At 35.3% G+C, this 21,262-nt stretch overlaps 3 protein-coding genes across 3 annotated transcripts in view; 2 read left to right on the top strand and 1 right to left on the bottom strand.

Moving 5' to 3' along the window:
• The first annotated feature begins 6,282 nt into the window (after positions 1–6,282).
• Positions 6,283–10,013, top strand: LOC111450816 ((R)-mandelonitrile lyase 1-like). The gene is made up of 5 exons (XM_023091109.1): positions 6,283–6,352; positions 6,642–6,731; positions 7,100–7,747; positions 9,003–9,849; positions 9,921–10,013. Exons 1-5 carry the CDS (start codon positions 6,283–6,285, stop codon positions 9,958–9,960), a joined length of 1,695 nt encoding a protein of 564 aa, XP_022946877.1. The 3' UTR covers positions 9,961–10,013.
• A 1,451-nt stretch (positions 10,014–11,464) lies between these two features.
• Positions 11,465–16,172, top strand: LOC111450392 (probable linoleate 9S-lipoxygenase 5). The gene is made up of 9 exons (XM_023090485.1): positions 11,465–11,547; positions 12,568–12,827; positions 13,312–13,552; positions 13,683–13,937; positions 14,284–14,369; positions 14,456–14,563; positions 14,649–14,953; positions 15,044–15,307; positions 15,410–16,172. The coding sequence occupies exons 1-9, from the start codon at positions 11,532–11,534 to the stop codon at positions 16,170–16,172; spliced, it is 2,298 nt and encodes a 765-aa protein (XP_022946253.1). The 5' UTR covers positions 11,465–11,531.
• A 527-nt stretch (positions 16,173–16,699) lies between these two features.
• The window catches only part of LOC111450815 (probable linoleate 9S-lipoxygenase 5), a 14,831-nt gene continuing 10,268 nt past the window's right edge, over positions 16,700–21,262 (bottom strand). Inside the window, exons 11-18 of the mRNA XM_023091108.1 lie at positions 20,935–21,227; positions 19,426–19,666; positions 18,995–19,333; positions 18,829–18,914; positions 18,614–18,721; positions 18,205–18,509; positions 17,856–18,119; positions 16,700–17,727 (exon numbers count right to left, since the gene is read on the bottom strand). Coding sequence (XP_022946876.1) covers positions 16,974–17,727; positions 17,856–18,119; positions 18,205–18,509; positions 18,614–18,721; positions 18,829–18,914; positions 18,995–19,333; positions 19,426–19,666; positions 20,935–21,227 — 2,390 coding nt within the window. The 3' untranslated portion in view covers positions 16,700–16,973. The remainder of the gene's footprint in view (positions 17,728–17,855; positions 18,120–18,204; positions 18,510–18,613; positions 18,722–18,828; positions 18,915–18,994; positions 19,334–19,425; positions 19,667–20,934; positions 21,228–21,262) is intronic.

The following is a 21,262-nucleotide window of genomic DNA, read 5'->3' as shown; positions in this document are numbered from 1 at the left end:
CTTGAATGGGAGTGAATTGTGAGATCTCATATGGGTTCGAGAGGGAATAAAGCATTGTTTATTAGGGTGTGAAAATCTCTCCCTATCATACATATTTTAAAAAGTTTTGAGGGATGCCCGAATAGAAAACCCAGAAAATGGCAATATCTATTAGCGGTTACATTTTATTTTAGTTCAATATTGCATGGAAGTGAAGAATCTAGTCCCGATCCTCTTAGTTAAGATTGTATATCTTACGCAGTTAAGTTGTGACAAGGTAGACAACACAGCAAATAGACTACTTTAAACTCCATAATGGAACAAATTTTCTAAGCTACAAATTTAGTAGCGTATTAAACTAAAATGATAACAAATAGACTAATTTAACTATAAAATAGATTAAAGGTGTTCAAAAAATTAGATGACTCTAAAAAAACTCGAAGCTATTTGAGCTTAGTTATGAACGTTTTTATAATGTAAGTAAATAAATATAATAAAATAGTTATATAATATTTTAAATTTGGGCATTGAAACTTGCAATCTTTCATTTTCCATATCTTATCCGTAACAGTAACAAATTCCACCCTCATATTCTCTGCCAAATTCAATTAATATTCACAGTCCCACTCTCAATTATTGTGAATAATCCACGACTCCCCCTCCAATTATCTTAATAGGAATTTGCGGAGATTTCTCGTATAGACCAAAATGAGAGACTGAGTGGAGATAGAGTTCTCCTCGTTAGATAATCCCCGTCCCCATTCCCGTCCTTGCCCAATTTTTCGATCTGCCCCAACTTACATAGCTAGTATAAATATATTTTCAAAGAAAGACTTTCTAAATTTTACTTGCACGTGTCATACCGTTCCGATAAATTTTATGCCTTCAAATTCTAAAGGATTTTACCTGTTTCAAATTTAAATGGGTTTAATAATGTCTTTGAATTAGTTTTTTTTTATTGGACGAATTTATTTTATATAATTGTTGTTGATTCAACTATTAATTTGTTAATAAAAAGATTAATTACCGTTCTTTATAATATATAAATTTGATCTAAGTGAAGCACGCTTTACCATGAAATTTCTATAATTAAATCACAAAAAATGAAGGTATACCTTATTGATATAGATAGTAACTTTCACTTTTTTTTTTTTAGCTTTTCTTACTTATCTTATTTTAAGGGTCACTCTCATTTAGATGTAGTCTTAGCTCATTCGTGTACCTCTCTTTTACTCAATGTCGCAATATCTTATTGGAGAGGTTCCGCTCCAATACCATATCTAACATCCCATGTCCATAACTAAGTTTTCAAATTCTGATTTGAATCTTGGACATTAAGCATTATATATACTCTCGAGCTTCTTACACAAAAACTTCGAATGTTCTTTACATTTTTTTAAAATAAATATAATTTTTTTTATAATAGCGTGGAAACCTCTCTCTAACCCATGCTTTTTAATAACCTTGAGTAGAAGCGCCGAAGGGAAAACCCAAATAGGACAATATTTGCTAGCGGTGGGTTTGGGCCGTTACAAATGGTAGTAGAGCTGGGTAACGGACGATGTGCCAGTGAGGAGGCTGAGCCTCGAAGGGGAGTGGACACCATGCGGTGTGCCAGTAAGGAGGCTGGGCCTCAAAGGGGGTGAATTGAGGGGTTCTACATCGATTGGAGAAGGGAATAAGTGTCAGCGAAGACGCTGGAAACCAAAGGGGGGTAGATTGTGATACTCCCCACTGTTGGGAAGGAGAACGAAACATTCTTTACAAGGGTGTGAAAACCTCTCCTTAATAGACGCATTTTAAAAGGGAAAGCCCAAAAAGCACAATATCGTATCAAACAAAGAGATGTCCATTTTACGTGCCTCGAACGGGAGGGCATGAAAAATGCGCCCGGGAGTGAGAAATATTTTTTTTTATTAGATAAATGGGGCTAGAGACGGGCTTATATTCCGTGTCTCCATCTCCACCCGATTGGTAATGGGTAAAAAGATTTGTGCAAAAACCCATTTTAAAAAGAATTAGAGAATTAGTGAGAAAAATTTTCAGAAATTAAAAAATAGAAAAAATTGATATTTAAATTATGGGTAAATTTTTGTCTCTGTACATAAAAGATAATAATATTATCGTTTTTAGCATTTCAAGAAATCTGTGATTTTAGAAGATGAGACAGCAACTAAATTTTATGTATTAAAAATTAAAAATAAGAAAACAATTCAAATGTGAATCATGTGGGGTTGAGGTTCAAATATTTATTAATAGAATATAATAATAAATATTTTATTGTTTTATTGTTTTATTATTTTTGTTATATAAAGATTGAAAAAAAAAACATGAAATTGTAATGTTTTAACGTATTTTTTTTCTAAATGATAAAATTGTCAATAAACATAATATTGAACTATAAAAAACATAATATTTAGTGATTTGGAACCCGTGTAACGATCTTTTTTTTTTTTTTTAATAAAATAGACACATCACTACATGCATGACATGCTGAGTATGTACGGAAAGTTCTGTAGAAATATTGGATAAACGATGTCATTAACTTAAACGTTAATAATAAAGTCATTTAAATTATATAGCAGACATAAATAACGTGAATTTAAACAAAAAAAAAAAAAAGTAATAACTTGATCTAACTTAAGAGCTGCAAAAACAAGCATGAATACGATCTTAGCTTCGGTCTCATAGCTTTCTCCACGACGTTGTCATCCGTATAGAGATGTCTTACCTTCACCTGAAAAAATAAGAGTATACGTGGGTTGAGTATTTTAAGAAATATACCATAAGTAACTTCATTGTTGGAGTATTTTAAGAGACCCCAACAATTGGATTACATACTGAGTATTACTTTAAATCACGTGCTACTTTTATTTCTTAGGTAAATGTAAGACACTCCAGTACAGATGAGGGTCTCATGATGAAGGTCATGGAACCAAAGTTAGGGTAGTCGAATTCATCTCTGTTTGGTAGCTCTTAGATTAGATTACGACTTGTTTTATTTCATTTAAATTCACGTAATTTATATTCCACCTCTGTATTTTATGACGACGTTTTAAAGTATTTATTATGATTTTTTTTTTTTTTTTGCACAAATTAATCATGTCATGCGTGCAGTTGTGATCATATTAATATTTCATTGTTAAGTTTTATATAAACTCATTATATCGGAAACATCGACTCATATATCTTCATATCAACAATTTGGATCAAATAATTTGTAACAATTACAAAGTGACTCGTATCAATTGTATTACTAGAATAAGACACTCAACCTCAATCTTATCCTTGTGTTATAAACCATTTAGGTTATTACTTGAACATGATCCTCATATGTCAGTAAGAATCGAAATTTTGAGGTTTTGAAATTTAAATCTAAGACTAAAAAAAGATGAAAGATAAAAATAAATAAAAATAATAGTAAAATAAAATAAAAGATAAAAATCTAATAAAATCAAGATGAAGACGATCTCACATGAATCACATATCACAATAGCTTAACCTCTTTTCTAACACGGGGTAAAAGTATATAAAATAATATTCATCCCGAATCTCATCACAAGGGTATTATGGTAATTTCTTACGTCATGTTTAACATACTCATCCATATTGCCCAACTCGTATTATAGTCATGCATAATCTATTTCTAGCATTACATAATATGCAAAACAACATGCTTCTCGGAAATCTAAACCTAGGATCCTAACGGTAATTTTACAATAACATAAGTATACTATTGACTCATCCAAAAATGTCATTTTGAAGTCCTTAACATGCATTTTTTAACCACCTAAGGTAATAGATGTTCACATGCTAGCATGTCCAAGCGATTCTTATAAGTATTACTTGCCTAAAGTCCGTGTGATTACTTTTTTGGATGACGTGTGCCTTTTCGAGCTAAATTTTTCACGTATTAAGACCTTCAAAAATTTTAAAATTTATCCGATGGATCATAATTCAAGTCAAAATATGGTTAATTTCGAGACGAGCGAAACAGTCCAACGAGAGTCAAACAAGTTGAAAAACTAACCTCACGTGCCTTCACGCACTCAAGGAGCCTTATACGCGTATGCCCACGCGTCGTGCACCGATAGGTTGTCTCATATGTGAGTTCCCTAGTTCGAACCCTGGCGACCATAATTCCTAAAGTTTTACGTGGATCTTTTCCCTCTCCTGCTTTTCTTAGAACTTTTATTTAATTTTAGCTTTATATATATATATATATATATATATATTAAATATTCTCTAATATTTAATGTAAATTTTGTGTTTAAAAATTTTCGAGAATAAAAATATTATTAAAGAAAATTTGACGTGTAATTGTTGTTTTATTAACGTGTTGCTAATTAAATGTAAAAGGTCAAAATAAATGAATTTTTTTATGAATGGATTCGATTGGTTGACTAATCAGTACTTTTGTAAAAGATCAAGCTCACTGCTACTATATATTTTAGCTTTGGCTCGTTACGTATCGTAAAAAACGCATCTATTAGAGAAAGGTTTTCACACCCTTATAAAGAATGTTTCGTTCCTCTCTACAATCGATGTGGATCTCAAAAAAAAAAAAAAAAAACTTTATTTTAGCTAGTTTTGAGTGCATTAAGAGTCTCTCTCGTTCTTATATCAAACGAAGAACGAGATGAGTAAACTACACGTCTTCCAATACTGAAAACTGACTTAGATGCTATAGTAGATGCTAGAATTATCCAACTTATTCAATCATTTTGTTTCCACCTAGAGAAAGTGTCAAAAGTATTATCGTCCTCGTTACCAACAGATTCCAACAAATATACATTAATCTCTAGTTCCGTATAAAAAATTATCACAGAAGTTTTGAACAAAGACGCTAGTATTATTATTCACATTCACATCTACGTTACATCAATTATTTTATAATTAGTAATAAAATTGAGTCGTCCATGCGTGCGATACAAGAATACTCATATCTACATATTTGTTGTTTCGTATTAATAAATATACGTGAATCGACCAATCAAACGTGACATTCACACCAACCAACGTTAATCAATTTGACATCTAAACTCCAAACCGAGTAGCGATGTCCTTGCAAAGACTAGCCCCGAATAGGTTAAGTAAACGAGAAATTTCATTGGAACAAGTGGCAGGGACGGGTTGGAACCCACTTGTAATTAAGATGTTTATCAATCGGTAGTTTTATTATTTAATAGCATTAAATATGTAAGCTAGTACACTATAATATTTATCGAAAATAATTTGAAAATTCTATTAAAATTATTTTGAAATTTGTTTTAAAAATAATAATAATATATATTTTTAAAAATATTTTTACTTTTTTAGCTTATAGTTTTGTTATAATTAATCTAAATTACGTTAGTTTATAAAAGAATGTTATGGCCACCTAATTTAGGTGTAGCCATTATTGTACGTGCCGTTGACTGCATTGTTTAGTACTTAGGTCGGCCGTTCATTAAATTCTTGCTCGTAAATATTAAATCAAATTTGTTGAATTGTCGATAAAAGAAAGTTTAAAATTTCTCGAGCGCTTATTCATTCCGATCCTTATTCTCGTATTCCAAACACAATTTGCTTAAAATTATAGCACCCGAGAGCATTTGGTATTAGAAATTATATATAACTCATCTGATTAAGATAAATAACGCTTCATTTTTTTTCTTAGATCTTTGTAATACCATCTCGGGTTCTGATTATTCTATCTATGTTAATCAAGTTTGGCCATATTTAACGAATATCCTTCTGATTTGGTACGGAGCTCGTTTTTCTATTTAACCTACAAGGAACCCACTTTGAAAGGACGGGGAATAAAAGGAGTGAGGTGAGATTTTTTTCTTTTAGTATATTGAAGTTTTTTTTAAGCGTTTGAAAATTACGGTGAAATATTAAAATTTAAATTTTTAAAAATTAAACGGACAGAATATGTCATTATATGTTTATAAAATATTATTAGATTGATGAGATGTTTTACATTTTTTTTAATAGAAGTTTAATAAAAAAAAATAGAAATTGTCAATTAAATAGATTCATTGATGAATAATTTTTTTGAAAAAATATAAAAACGAAAAAATTATGAAAAACTCAATGGTACGAATTTTGGGAATGTAACTGCCTAGACTCACTACTAACGCTAACAAAATATTGTCCGCTTTGACTCGTTAGCCTCACGATTTTAAATGCGTTTGCTAGGAGAGATTCCCACACACCCTTACAAGAAATACTTCATTTTCCTCCTCCAACTCCAACCGGGTTGGATCTCACAAGGCCAAAAGAACAATATTTGCTAGCATTAGGCTTGAGCTGTTACAAATGGTATCAGAACCAGACACTGAGTCGTGCACCAACAAGAACGCTGGCCCCCAAAGCATTCCTTATAAGGGTATGAAAACCCCCTCCTTAGTAAACACGTTTTAAAATCGTGAGGCTGACGATCATTTGTAACGGGCCAAAGCGGACAATATCTATTAGCAGTGGACTTCGACTATTACACAAAATCTTCATCTTAATCCCCACGAAAATAAATGAAATTTTGGTTGGAACATATGACGGCAACCACGGTAGGAAACACTAACTTCTCTATCCCTACTCCAAACTTTTGATCTATATAAATACCAAGGAAGAAACATACTAGAGAGCATAATATTGTATTCAGCTTTTGAAAACCATAGAGCATTATTCTATGGCTATCACTCTTCCACTAATTTTTATCTCTTTCTTTCTCGTACGAGTCCTCTCCTCGCACGCTATCTCTAATCAAGGTAAGAACAAGCTCAAACTCATCATTTTTTTTTTGTTTTCCTTTCGGACTTCTCTTCAAAAAATTTAAAACGCGTCTGTTACATAGAAGCTTCGAGACCATTACAAAGGGTATTTTGTTCTCCCCCGACGTAGGATCTAATATTTGTTGGATGATGGAAGTCCCACGTCTGTTAATTTAGGGAATGATCATGGGTTTCTAATCTAAGAAGGCACTCTTCATTGGTACGAGGTCTTTTGGAGAAGCCCAAAGCAAAGTCATGGAGCTTATGCTCAAAGTGGACAATATCATACCATTGTGGAGAGTCGTGTTCGTCTAACAATACTATTTGTTTATTGATTTTGATTGTTGTAAGCTTTTGTTTTGAAGATGAGAGCTACATGAAGCTAGTTCATGACGCGACCGACTTACCCGAAAACGAAGAATATGATTACATAATCATAGGAGGAGGAACAGCGGGGTGTCCATTAGCTGCAACCTTGTCATCAAAATATTCAATCCTCGTTCTAGAAAGAGGAAGTGAGCCCAACAAATACCCGTCTGTGTTGAAGGAGGAAGGTTTATTGAACGTTTTTGCTGAAGAAGATGATGGCCAAAACCCCTTCCAGCGCTTCATCACTGTGGATGGTGTGGATGTCATTAGAGGAAGGGTTCTTGGCGGTGGTAGCATGGTGAATGCTGGGTTCTACTCGAGGGGCCATCGGGAGTTCTTTGAAAGTGCAGGCGTTGATTGGGACATGGAATTGGTGGAGGAGGCTTATGAATGGGTTGAACAGACTGTGGTTTCTCGCCCAAGGTTGAGTGATTGGCAAAGTGCTTTTAGAAGTGCTTTGTTGGAAGGTGGTGTTCGCCCTTATAATGGGTTTGATTTGAGACATCTTGTGGGGACTAAAATTGGAGGCTCTATCTTTGATGTGGAAGGAAATAGACATGGAGCTGTGGAGCTTCTTAATGGGGTTCAACCCGAAAATCTTAAAGTTGCGGTTCGTGCTACCGTTGAGAAAATCATTTTTTCGGGTGAGTAGAAATGTCTATTTAACTTGTATGACCGGAATCCCAGTTCACTAAAAAAATTCTAATTTAAACAAGGAATGGAGAACAAGAGATTCTCTGTAGCAATCATTGGAGAAAGTAACGAACCATTCTTTATAAGGATGTGGAAACCTGGAAACCTCTCCGTAACATACGTGTTTTAAAATTGTTAGGCTGACGGCGATACGTAACGAGTCAAAGTGGATAGTATCTGCTAGTGATGATATTGGGCTGTTATAGCCCATCGCTAGCATAAATTGTTCTCTATCGCGAGCATATATTGTTTTCTTTGAGCTTTCCCTACCGTGCTTCCCCTCAAGGTTTTAAAACGCATCTACCAGGAAAAGGTTTCAACACCCTTATAAAGAATGTTTCGTTCTCCTCCCTAACCGATGTGGGATCTCACAATCTACCCCTTCAGAGCCCAACATCCTTGTTTTCTCCTCCCCAACCGATGTGGGATCTCACAATCTACCCTTTCAGAGCCCAGCATCTTTGTTTTCTCCTCCCCAACCGATGTGAGATCTCACAATCTACCTCTTCAAAGCCCAGCATCCTTGTTTTCTCCTCCTCAACTGATGTGAGATCTCACAATCTACCTCTTCAGGGACCAACGTCCTCGTTGGCACTCGTTCTCCTTGGGAAACCCGAGAGGGAAAGCTCAAAGAGGACAACATCTAACGACTCTCTACAATGGTATGATATTCTATAAGTCTCCCCTGAGGATTATGGAGCTCTCGAACGAAGTAAACCCTTTGTTCGACACTTTATTCACTTTTGACTACACCTTCGAGACTCACAAATCTTTGTTCAATATTTGAGAATTCTATTGACATGGCTAAGTCTAGGGCATGACTCTAATACATGTTAGGAATCACGACTCTCACAATGGTATGATATTGTCCACTTTGAGCATAAGCTCTCATGGCTTTGCTTTGGGCTTTTGCCTCATACCAATGAAGATGTATTCCTCTACTTATAAACTCATGATCATTCCCTAAATTAGCCAAGGTGAGACTCAGTCCCTTGGTCGGGGACATCTCCATTCCGTGGGAAAACTTTCCTTATCACCGTCCCGTGGACATTTCAATGGATCCGTACTTATCACAAGATTCATAAATCTATTCGAATTAAGGCTATAAATGGTTAAAAGAAAAGGAAATGAACTTGATAATAAACTTAATTTCATTGCATTGAAACATTGAAACACTAACTTTTGATTATCATGAACTCATCACAGATCTATCAGCAATTGGAGTTTCATATTCCGATTCAAAAGGAAATACTCATACCGCATTCATCCGCAAGAAAGGAGAGATCATATTGAGTGCCGGAGCCATTGGAAGCCCTCAGCTTCTCCTTCTAAGTGGGGTTGGCTCAAAATCTCATCTTTCATCGTTAAAACTACCCGTCGTTCTTGACCAACCCGACGTCGGCGAGTTCATGTCCGACAATCCCCGTTTCACCGCCGCCATCGTGCTTCCATTCCCACTGGTAGCTTCATCATCACAAGTAGTCGGAATATTAGACGGCAATATCTATTTGGAAACATTGGCAAGCCCTTCTCCATTTTTTATTTCACCAACTTTTAGCCTTCTTCCTCCTCAATCCACTATGATCAACCCGAGCTTAGCCCTTTTTATTGGCAAATTCTCGAACGTGCTTTCAAAAGGCTCACTTCACCTTAATTCCTCCACAAATGTTAACAATGACCCAATTGTTCGATTCAATTATTATTCAAATCCTAACGATCTTGTACGATGCGTTAGAGGATTACGAAAAGTGGGAGATTTGCTTAAAACCCGAACGATGGAAAAGATCAAGACGCAAGATTTGAAGGGTAATAAACGGTTTCAGTTTCTGGGGCCTCCCTTGCCGGAAAACTTGTCGGATAATAGCTCCGTTGAAGAGTATTGTAAGGAAACAGTGACCACTTATTGGCATTACCACGGCGGATGCTTGGTCGGAAAAGTGGTCGATAGTAATTACCGAGTCATCGGAGTCGAAAATTTGCGTGTCGTTGATGGCTCAACTTTCGCTGTCTCGCCGGGAACTAATCCAATGGCCACCGTCATGATGCTTGGCCGGTGAGTTATTAAATTTATAATATTACGTATAATTTTGCTTTTTTTAATCATTTTCAATTTTATTTCTTCAGGTATGTTGGCCTTCAGATGCTGCAACAAAGATCAAGTTAAGAACGTGCATGTATCTTGTTTTTAATAATAATTTCGTGACAATATCAGTTTGATACTCCCACTTTTTGTAATCGTGTTGTGCAAGATCGTTAAGATTTGAATAATAATTGAATCGAACAATTGGGTCATTCTTAACATTTGTGGAGGAATTCAGCTGAAGTGAGCCTTTTGAAAGCACGTTCGAGAATTTTTTAATAAAAAGGGCTAAACTGAGTTGATCATAGTGAATTGAGAAGGAAGAAACGAGAATATTTGCTTAATCCACCGCAGTTGAAGTGAAAGTTATCTATTTATAATCAAATAAATTACAAAGATATGGAAAGAGTAATAAATTGAAAGATAATTATGATAATAAGACAAATATCTAGATATTTGCCTTATAATAAAATATCAAATATGATATATATGATAAACTATAATTTATTACTAAATATTTTAACATCATTCTTTAATTTATGATCGAGAAATAGAATTGTCGATACTGCTCTAAGTCCTACTTCATTCTTTTCACAGTAGCACCATCATCCAAGGAAGAAAGTAGAAGAGAAGAAAATATCAGCATTTCGTAGTTCCGGTGAAACTCCGTCCTCGTGAAACGTTTGATCAAGGAAGGAGGCATTGCTGTGATTTTAACTGGACTGTGGGATTATAAAATTTGAGACTGCGTCAAACGTGTTAATGATACGAAAGTGTTCGAGTTATTTGGTATGGTAATTCCATTCTTTGAAATCATCGCAAAAGGTTTCAACAAACTAAGTTAAAAAAACTCAAAACCCATACATTCTTTCTCGATTCTTGACGGAATTGAGCCATTCAACATCCTAAAATAGATGTCCACGACCTACTCAGTATATCTTGTAAAAAAAACTTCAACATTTCAACTCCATCTCGACCTACTGAGTATATCTTGTAAAAAAACTTCGACATTTCAACTCCAATCATTTATCCCGAGGCTAACTTTGACCCATTTTTCTAATTTTTCACTATTTTATTTTATACTAACAAAGGGATAATATCAAATAGTAAATAAAATAATCAATCTTTATTATTATAATCTAGTTGTTGGTAGATTAAATATAAAGCATACCCCTAATATGTTCTTAACAAAGTTGTCACACTCATATATATAATTGGGACTTTCATCAATAATTAGTTGACTACAAATAAATTATAAATAAACTTACAAATGGTTATCCTTAAACTACTCACTTGTAAATATTAAATTCCTCAAAACGACAAAATGTGTTCTTTTTTAGAACAATAGGAGGGTAGAAAAATAATTAAGCATTGAATAATTTTGGGAAAAGAGTATATATTATATGAACTTTCTCTATATTTTAATTTCTAGTGGATTTATATTATATAGTTTTTGATCATATGATATAATGAATAATATTTCTAGTTTTTCACTTTATGAAACATTGGTTATAAATATGAAACATTGCATGATTATAGCTGTGAGAGAGAGAGAGACAGAGATGTTGGGAGTAGAGAAGCTTTTAGGTCATGTGAGTTTGACGAACCTATGTAGTAAGGATAGACAAAATGTTTCCTTCCAACTCATTAGCTGCATGAATGGTGATCCATGTAAGTTTCTTGGTTTTGAGCATTGTATTTTGTTTAACTCTTGCTACCCTTTTGTTTAATTTGTGTAATGAATGTTTGTGTGCGGTTTCGTGTTAGTTGGAGAGGGGAACGATGCATTTCTTATGAGAATGTGGAAACCTCTGTGTAATAGATTCTAAAACGTTGAGAGGAAGCCCGAAGAGAACAATATTTGTTAATAGATACTGGATAGTGTGCCAATGAGTACGTTGGGCTCTCAAGGGCGGTGGATTGTGAGATCTCTCGTTGATTGAAAAGTGAAACGAAGTATCTTCCTAATAGATGTGTTTGCCACCAAGGGTACGGGTAGTGGATTGTGAGATCACACATCGGTTGGAGTGAGGAACGAAGCATTAGGGTGTGGATACCTCTCCCTAAATGTGTTTGCCATCTTGCCACCAAAGGCAATGGATTGTGAGATCGGGAGAGAGAAACGAAGCATCTTTTATTAGGGTGTGGAAATTTCTCCCTAATAGATGTATTTGCTACCAAGAGTGGTGGATTATGAAATCTCACATCGATTGGAGTGGGGTTTACACACCCGCTCTCCCTAATAGACATGTTTTTCCTCAAGGGCGGTTATGGAAACCTCTCCCTAATAGACGTGTTTGCAGCTACGGGAATCTGTAAGCATTTCTTTACTGGGATGGTGTACAAACCTCTCATTTATAGACGAGCTTTGAATCATGAACTTCGAAACCCATTAAAGTTTCTAATCACTTCATCGACCTGATTAGTTTCTAAACCCATTAAAGTTTCTAATCACTTCACCGACCTGATTAGTTTCTAAACCCATTAAAGTTTCTAATCACTTCACCGACCTGATTAATTTCTAATCACTTCATCGACCTAATTAGTTTCTAAACCCGTTGAAGTTTCTAATCACTTCATCGACCTGATTAGTTTCTAAACCCGTTAAAGTTTCTAATCACTTCATCGACCTGATTAGTTTCTAAACCCGTTAACGTTTGTAATTACTTAATCCGGTCTTTGTATACACAGCAAATGGAATGCAAGGGAAAGTGGGGAAAGAACACTTGATGGAGATGGAAGGAGTTAAAAATGAAGGGCTAATCAGGTTTGATTGGGATGAAGAGATTGGGTACCCAGGAGCCATGTTGGTTACAAACAACCATTCTTCCAAGTTCTTCCTCAAATCTATCACTCTTCATATCCCTTATTGGGGAAACATTCACTTCAATTGCAACTCCTGGATTCAGCCTAAGAAGTACGTACATCATCGCATTTTCTTTCTCAATAAGGTAAATATTTTGTATGCTTCCAAGATTGTGAACAAAAAAAATAAGATTTAAATTTTGAAAAAAATTGTACTTTTCTTCCTTTAATTTAATCTAATATTTTAACCGTTGAATCTCGAACATTAATTTTTATGTTAGTATCACGTGACGTTTTATATTTATTTTTTAAGACCAAATATTTTTATTCTTTATTTGGTCTCCTCTTGAGGTTCGTACTTATCTTCTTTCTCTCTCTTCTCAAGATGTTCGAGACCGAGACTTTCCAGTTCAATCTCTGCTGAATTATCCATTTATTTTTGTGGACATCGAGTTCGCGGCTAGTAATTTTCTCCAATTTATAATTTTTTTTTAAAAAATAATTCTTGTAAAGTTATAATCTTTATTAAAAATTTGTAAAACAAGAAAGTTATAATAAATCAAACATTCTCAGTTCTAAAAATAGAAATTTTATAACGGAATATTTGTTTTGGTTTTGTTGTTTTTATAGGCATATCTTCCTAATCAAACACCGAGAGTACTTCAAAAGTATAGAGAAGATGAACTGGTGAAAATGAGAGGAGATGGTAAACAGAAACGCCAAAGCTGGGAAAACATATATGATTACGACGTCTACAATGATATTAGCGATCCAGATTCTAACTCTACAAATAACCGACCCATTCTTGGAGGGTCAAAAGAATATCCTTATCCTCGTAGAGGAAGAACGGGGAGGCCACGTTCACGAAAAGGTAAGATACAATTTAATCTCGTAAGTTTATTTTCATATTAGTACCATTCTATTGATAAAAGGTTGATACATTTACAACAATAACGACGAAAAAAAATTAATTAATTAATATTCTTGTTGTGAATTGACAGATGATAGATATGAGACGAAACCTTTTATCGAAGGCATTTACATTCCGTGTGATGAAAGATTTAGTGATTTGAAGGAATCAGATTTTCTTTTACATCAAGTTAAATCAACATATGGATTTATTAAAGGTAAAATTAAAGCTACATTAATTGAAAATTCTCCGAAACGATTCGACTCCCTCGAAGATTTCTTTGCACTCTATCGACCGCGTTCCTTCTTTCGAGGATCGAAATTTCCACTACCCCAAGTGATCAAAGGTACGTAGCATTCTCTCGACTTTAAGTTGAAAATTATGATCGGTCAAAAAAGAGTTCAATAACAATTTAGTCTTTGAACTATAGAACGTAACGTTATTGATTCAGTCTCTCCAAAAAAAAAAAATAAATAAATAAGGGCAAGTTAAAAATATTATACTTATTTGTGGTGCGGTCTTCGAGGCCCAATTTTCGATCTAGGTCACTACAACACTACTTTAGACTCCAATCTCGTCTGGTTCTAAGAATAATGTTAAGTAGATTTTCTAAATCAAAATAGTTTAATTGTACTTACCGAACAGGAAAATATAATAAAAGGGATAACAAAGGTTATGGTATAATTAAACAGGTGATCAATTCGGATGGAGGACTGATGAAGAATTTGCTAGAGAAATGTTGGCAGGAGCAAACCCGATGATCATTCGTCGTCTCCAAGTAAATGTCAATTTTTTTTTTCTAATTTTTATATAAAACTATTTAAATTTACTTCATTTTCGAATATTTATTCTTATTACGTGCAGGAGTTCCCACCAACTAGCAAGCTTGACCCTGATGTTTATGGTGATCAAACCAGCAAGATTACCAAAGAACACATAATTAATAGTTTAGATGGACTCACGATAGATCAGGTAAGAGATTTAGTATTAGGGTTTTTGTCGTTCAAATTTGGTTTCGGTCATTGATTACTATTCTATTACGTTCATTTTTATGTAGGCCATTGCGAAGAACAAGCTCTATATACTCGACCACCATGATTTAGTAATTCCGTATCTTAAAAGAATAAATGCAACTTCGAGAAAAATTTACGCTACAAGAACAGTTCTCTTCTTAAAACAAGATGGGACTTTGAAGCCTTTGGCAATTGAATTGAGCTTGCCGCACCCTCAAGGATACGAACTCGGAGCCATTAGTAGAACATTGTTGCCACATCAAGACAAGGTTGGAGAAGCACTTTGGCAACTAGCTAAGGCTTATGTTAGTGTCAATGACTCTGGACACCACCAGCTCGTTAGTCATTGGTGAAACTCTCTAATCCCTTAATTTTTTTCTAGAATTTGATCGATTCATCATAAGAAAAAAAGTTAGAATTTTACTTACGTTGTTTGCAGGTTGAACACTCACGCCGTAATTGAGCCATTTGTGATTGCAACGAACAGACAACTCAGTGTTCTTCATCCAATTCACAAGTTGCTTGTTCCTCACTTTCGATACACCATGAAGATTAATTCTCTTGCGAGAGCAAACCTCATTAATGCCAATGGCGTTGTCGAGAAAACTCAATATCCCTCTAAATATTCAATGGAGATGTCTTCGTTTGCTTATCGAAGTTGGAATTTCACTCAACAAGCACTCCCTGCTGATCTAATCCGGAGGTAACAACTTTTATCTAACATGATATCATAAGTTCTTCTTCGTTTATTAGCTTCCTAGAGATATAAATTCATGTAGTTCTTCTTGGTTTGTGATACGTTTAGAGGAGTTGCTATTGAGGACTCAAGCGCCCCACATGGACTCCGATTACTAATAGCGGATTATCCATATGCTGTTGATGGACTTGACATTTGGGCAGCCATCAAGACATGGGTACTAGAGTATTGCTCACTCTACTACGAGAATGATGACATGATTCGTAAGGATCAAGAGCTACAATCATGGTGGAAGGAGGTTCGAGAAAGAGGCCATGAAGATAAGAAAGACGAACCATGGTGGCCAAGGATGGAGAGTTTTGAAGAACTAATCAACAGTTGCACGATTATCATATGGATTTCTTCAGCTCTTCATGCTGCAGTTAACTTTGGACAATACCCTTACGGTGGTTTCCTTCCCAACCGACCGTCTCTCAGCAAAAGATTCTTACCTGAAGAAGGGACGGCTGAGTATCTAGAGCTGCAGTCTGATCCCGAAAAAGTTTTCATGAAAACAATCACTTCGGAACTACCAGAAGTTGATATTTTGAATATCTCAACGATTCAGTTTCTATCTACGCATTCTCAAGACGAGTCCTATTTAGGGGAAAGAAGCGATCCATATTGGACTTTTGATCAAGAAGCTTTAAATGCATTCGAGAGATTTAAGAAACGGCTTGCTGAAATTGAAATAATGATAGCGGAAAGAAACCAAAACTTCACGTTGAAGAATCGTGTTGGACAACCCATGAGCATGGCGTACACTTTACTACTTCCTACCAGCAAAGATGGGATTACAATGCGAGGAATTCCCAACAGCATTTCTATTTGAATACCTATAGCTTGGTTATGGGTTTGTGTTTAGTTCTTGGTTTTATTTCATCTACTCTCGTTTGTGGTTCTTGTAAATTGATTCATGTTTCATCGAGCTTTGCTTTCTTTCTTAGATCCAAGTTTTTAGATAAAGATTTTCGAATAGCACTCTCAAGACCACCGATAAAACAAGGAACTTTTAGATTGATATGAAATTGCCCACTTCAGGCATAAGTCCCTTACTTATATACCCATAATCTTTCATCCAAATAAGAGTGATTATGAGCATATAAGAGTGATTATGAGCATATGATAGCTAAGAAATGCTTAAAAATAATTTATTGTTACTAACTATACCAATAAGGTGCACCATCGTTACTTGAAAAGAATTGATAGTTCATAACTATATCAACTAGGTACACCTTCCTTTTTGGTGGCTCATTCATAAGAACTCCAAAGTTAAGGTTGCTTAGTTTGGGACGATCGTATTTTGAGTGACCTCCTATAACTTTTTCTAGAAAACATGTGAATAAAGACAAGTCATGCTAAAAGAATCCGTGTCGGCTTATGGAGATAGTTGTCAATCTATGAAGCAGTTCAAATCAAGTAGCTAACGAGATCACATCATCGAGGATGCAAGGAAATGTTAGGGTCATAATCTCAGGAAGAAAAAAGCCACACTTTCCTGATTTTAACATAATTTACTAAAATATCATTGCTTCAAATACTTATTGAACACACTGCACTTTATTGAACATAATTTACCATACTTTAGTGAATGATAATAGCCACTTCTGTGTACCTTATTCAAAGAAGAGGTTTAAATGGAGGTGCTGTTGGGAATTCCTCTCCCTGAGAGCCCTTCATCACCAGATGGATACAGCAAAGTGTAGGGCATCAGGACTGGTCCAGCTCTGTTTTTCAATGTCAAATCTTCATTTCTTTTGGTTATTGCTTCTTCGATCTCGGCCAACTTTTTCCCGAACTTCTCGAACACTTCGAGTGGTACTTTGTCAGTAGTCCACTCAGGGGAGTCTCTTTGGCCGAGATAGACCTCATCAGACGAATGCCTCGACAAAATCTCTATCAACGAGACACCGAGAAGAGTTTGTACTTGCGCAGTGATTGTTCTTAAGAAGGCTTTATCGGGATCTGATTCAAGTTCTTTATACTCGGGAGTGCCTTCTTCTGGCATGAACTTGCGACTTATAGTCGGTCGATTCGGAAGATAACCTGCATAAGGGTATTGTCCGAAGTTCACTGCAGCATGAAGAGCCGAAGCAATCCATATAATGATAGTACATGTGTCTATTAACTCAGAAATGTTCTGCATTTTAGGCCACCACGGTTCATCTTTCTTGTCACCATGACCTTTCTCCCTAAGTTCCTTCCACCAAGACTGAAGTTCCGAGTCATCCCGCACGGTTTCATCAGTCTTGTAATAGTAAGAACAATAATCTGTAACCCATGTCTTGATCGCTGACCAGATCTCGAGTCCATCGACAGCATATGGATAATCCTCAATTACGAGACGAACTCCATGTGGAGATTTTGAATCCTCAATTGCCATTCCTCTAAATGAACCAAAGATCTTGAGAAAGTTATATGACTAGTTTGCAAAGTATCAGGACATTGTATGAAAAAGAAAATCTTCCTAAACCGGACTAATGCTCAATAGCAAATGCTACCATGAATATTTTACCTCTTGATGAGATCTGCAGGGAGCGCTTGTTCAAGAAAAACCCAGTCCTTATATAGAACAGCCGACATCTCCATGGAATATTTGGACGGAAAAACTGTTGCTTCTAAAAGGCCACCTGCATTAATGAGTATCTGTCTAGCAAGCGCGTTTATATTCATGGTGTCTCGAAAGTGGGGATGGAGAAGCTTGTAAACTGGATGAAGAACACTTAGTTGTCTGTTCGTTGCAATCACAAACGGCTCAATTACAGCATGAGTATTCAGCCTACAAGATACCAAAGTTAAATTCAAGAATCCATATGACTAGAACTATACTCAAATTTTCAGTCCATATCACAGAAGAATAATACCAATGGCTGATGAGTTGATGGTAGCCAGAGTCATTTACCGCCGCATAAGCTTTGGCAAGTTGCCAGATTGACCTACCAACCCCTTGTTCGGCTGGAACAAAAACCTTGCTAACCGCTCCATATTCATCTCCCCGAGGATTTGGCAAGCTCAGTTCGATTGCCAATGGCTTCAGAGTCCCATCTTCTTTAAGGAAAAGTAGGGTTCTACTAGCATAAGTCTTTGTGGAAGTTGTATTAATTCGTCTAAGGTATGGCATCAGTGAATCGTGGTGATCCAATATAAACAACCTGTTCTTATTGATTGCCTAAGCCAACAAATTATACAAGATATGAGAATGCAGAAATAATATCTTCCGAGGATCAAAACTTGTTTTTTCTTGGGATTATTTACTCAATGATGATAATTCACCTCTTCTACCGTAAATCCATCCAAGTTATGAATTATGTGTTCTTCAGTTATCTTGCTGTTTTGATCACCATAAACTTCAGGGTCAAGCTTGCTCGTTGGTGGAAACACCTGCAATTCAAAGTATGAATATTCAATTTGGGAAACATTTCAGATTTTCTTAATCCCAAATTTTTATAAATTTGAAAAACGAGGTTATTATAGATTGCTGAAATTACTTGGAGACGACGAATGACTACAGGGTTCACTCCGGCCAGCATTTCTCTACCGAATTCTTCATCCGTCCTCCATGCAGCTCTATCCTCTGTTACAAAAAATGATTAAATCATCAGAAATTTAAGCCGACAAGAACCTAAGTTATCAGAGACTACAAACTTCAAATACCTTTAATCACTTGAGGCATAGGGAATTTGAAGAGCCCTTCACCATCAGTTCTAAAAATTTCCTTGATCAAAGGAGCCGCAATGTTTTCCCTGATAACCTCAAACAAACCATCCGGCACTCGAAATCCTCCTTCATAGAGATCAAGAACGTCCTGAAAGCTGTCGAACTCACCCGGAGTGGCATCAAAGTATTCTTCGAGGCCAGGTTTGATAAACTGCAATAATGCCTTCAACGCATAAGCAAAAAAATCGGACAACTTCACGTGACCAAATCTCTCATCTCTCGGAACGTAAATGTTTAAGCTCTGAACAAGTGGTATTCTGCTCTCAGTTTCCGGATCTGAAAGAAAAAGAAAAATCGATTCCAATTCCGATACATTTCCAATAAATTGAATCTACAATACTATTTGGAAGAGATTTTGATTTTCTTGCCAGATTTAGTCGGCGGTCGTCCGGTTCTTCCTCTCCGAGGGTAAGGATAGTTGATCGAGCCGCCAAGGACGGGACGAGCGTATTCTGAACCTTTATCTGGATCAGCAAGGTCGTTATAGAGAGCATAATCATAAACCCTATCCCATTCTTGGAGTTCGCCATTGCCACCTCCTCTCAAGCTCTGCAACTCGTCTTCTCTCAACTTACGAAGCGGCTCTGGTGTTTCGCTTGGAAGATAGGTCTGTTTCAATTTGGGTAAAACAAAATTAAATTTTCATTTATTTATACCTTTAAACTTCAATTTTGACGTCATCAATTAAATAATAGCCTTTTCAAATTAAATTTAAACAATTAGATAAATAATTATTAATTTAAAATTTTAATCAATACAACTCGATACTCTATGGTCCCATTACTTTAAAATTACTTAATAGATCAATTATTAATTTGAATTTTAAATTGATTCAATAATTATAATAAATACAACTCGATAATGTAATAGTTCAAGCTCACTGACGTTTATTTTGCTCTGTTACATATCGTCGTCAGCCTCAATTTCCACATTCTTGTAAAGAATGTTTTGTTTCTTTTTACAACCAATGTGGGATCTCACAATCCACCTCCTTGGTGTGTTACAGTCCAAGCCCACCGCTAACAGATATTGTCCGTTTTGGCCCGTTACATATCGTTGTCAGCCTCGCGGCTTTAAAACACGTCTGTTAGGGATAGGTTTTCACACCATTATAAAAAATGTTTTGTTTCTTTCTACAACCGATGTGGGATCTCACAATTCACTCCTCTAGGCTCGTTACAGTTCAAGCCCACCGCTAACAAATATTGTCCGTTTTGGCCCGTTACATATCGTTGTTAGCCTCACAACTTTAAAACACGTTTGTTAGGGATAGGTTTTCACACCCTTATAAAGAATGTTTCATTCGACTCTCCAATCGATGTAGGATCTCACATAACATATTAGATATAATTGAAAGTTCAAAAACCATTAGACATAAAATTCAAAATTTAAGAACGGTGGTAATAACAAATCAAGAGACTAATAAAAAAAAAATCCTAAATATAATTTAAAAAAAAATTAAATAGACAAAAACTAAATAAACTAAATAAAAATTCAATATAATTTAACATATATCTAACTCGTGTGTTAAGGATATTTAATACTAAATTATAGTTTATCATATATATCATATTTGATATTTTATTAAAGGCAAATATCAAAATATTTACTTTAGTAGTACATGTATCTTTCCCTGTATTGTTATTCCATTCGTTACTATTTCCATATTCTTGTAATTTATTTGATTATAAATAGAGAACTTTTACACACTATTTATGTGTGGTGTATTAAACAAACATTCTCACATAAGTATCGTAATTTTTTTAACTTTGGGGTTGCTATTTACCCGAAATGGGAATCAAGGAACGAGAATAAAAAAAACATATTCTAATTCCAACGCATTTCAATATCAAGTAGAAAGAGAAAAGGACCCGAACCTGGTTGACAAAGAAAACCCGATCTTTTTTACTGGTACGAAAAGGGTAAACCGAAGAATTACAAAGGAAATAGATTCTTCCATAGCCGGGAACGTGTCGAAGTGTTAGAGATTTAAGATAGAACTCGCTATGATGATCGTTTCTAATGAAGAAAGCACCAGGAATTCCCATCTCTTCTTCATCCCAATCAAATGTAACATTGAAGGTAGCTTCCCCAGCCGTTAATGGAGTTATTGTAGTGATCCAATCCTCCAAATAAGCTGTTTTTCCCAATATACCCCTCAACCCATTGCCTTCCAAAAAAAAAAAAAAAAAAAAAAAAAAAAAA

The sequence above is a fragment of the Cucurbita moschata genome, unplaced genomic scaffold, assembly GCF_002738365.1.
Source record: "Cucurbita moschata cultivar Rifu unplaced genomic scaffold, Cmos_1.0 Cmo_Scf00012, whole genome shotgun sequence".
NCBI classification, from domain to species: Eukaryota; Viridiplantae; Streptophyta; class Magnoliopsida; order Cucurbitales; family Cucurbitaceae; genus Cucurbita; species Cucurbita moschata.
Note: the sequence above shows the minus strand (reverse complement) of the source record. Positions and strands in the feature narration are given on the sequence as shown.

Coding starts and splice junctions, on each gene's coding strand:
- LOC111450816 (XM_023091109.1), top strand. CDS start 6,283: ATGGTATCAGAACCAGACACTGAGTCGTGCACCAACAAGAACGCTGGC. Junction 6,353..6,641: donor CCAAAGCATTCCTTATAAGG/GTATGAAAACCC, acceptor TGAAAACCATAG/AGCATTATTCTATGGCTATC. Junction 6,732..7,099: donor GCACGCTATCTCTAATCAAG/GTAAGAACAAGC, acceptor TTTGTTTTGAAG/ATGAGAGCTACATGAAGCTA.
- LOC111450392 (XM_023090485.1), top strand. Junction 14,954..15,043: donor CACCAGCTCGTTAGTCATTG/GTGAAACTCTCT, acceptor CGTTGTTTGCAG/GTTGAACACTCACGCCGTAA. Junction 15,308..15,409: donor CCTGCTGATCTAATCCGGAG/GTAACAACTTTT, acceptor TGATACGTTTAG/AGGAGTTGCTATTGAGGACT.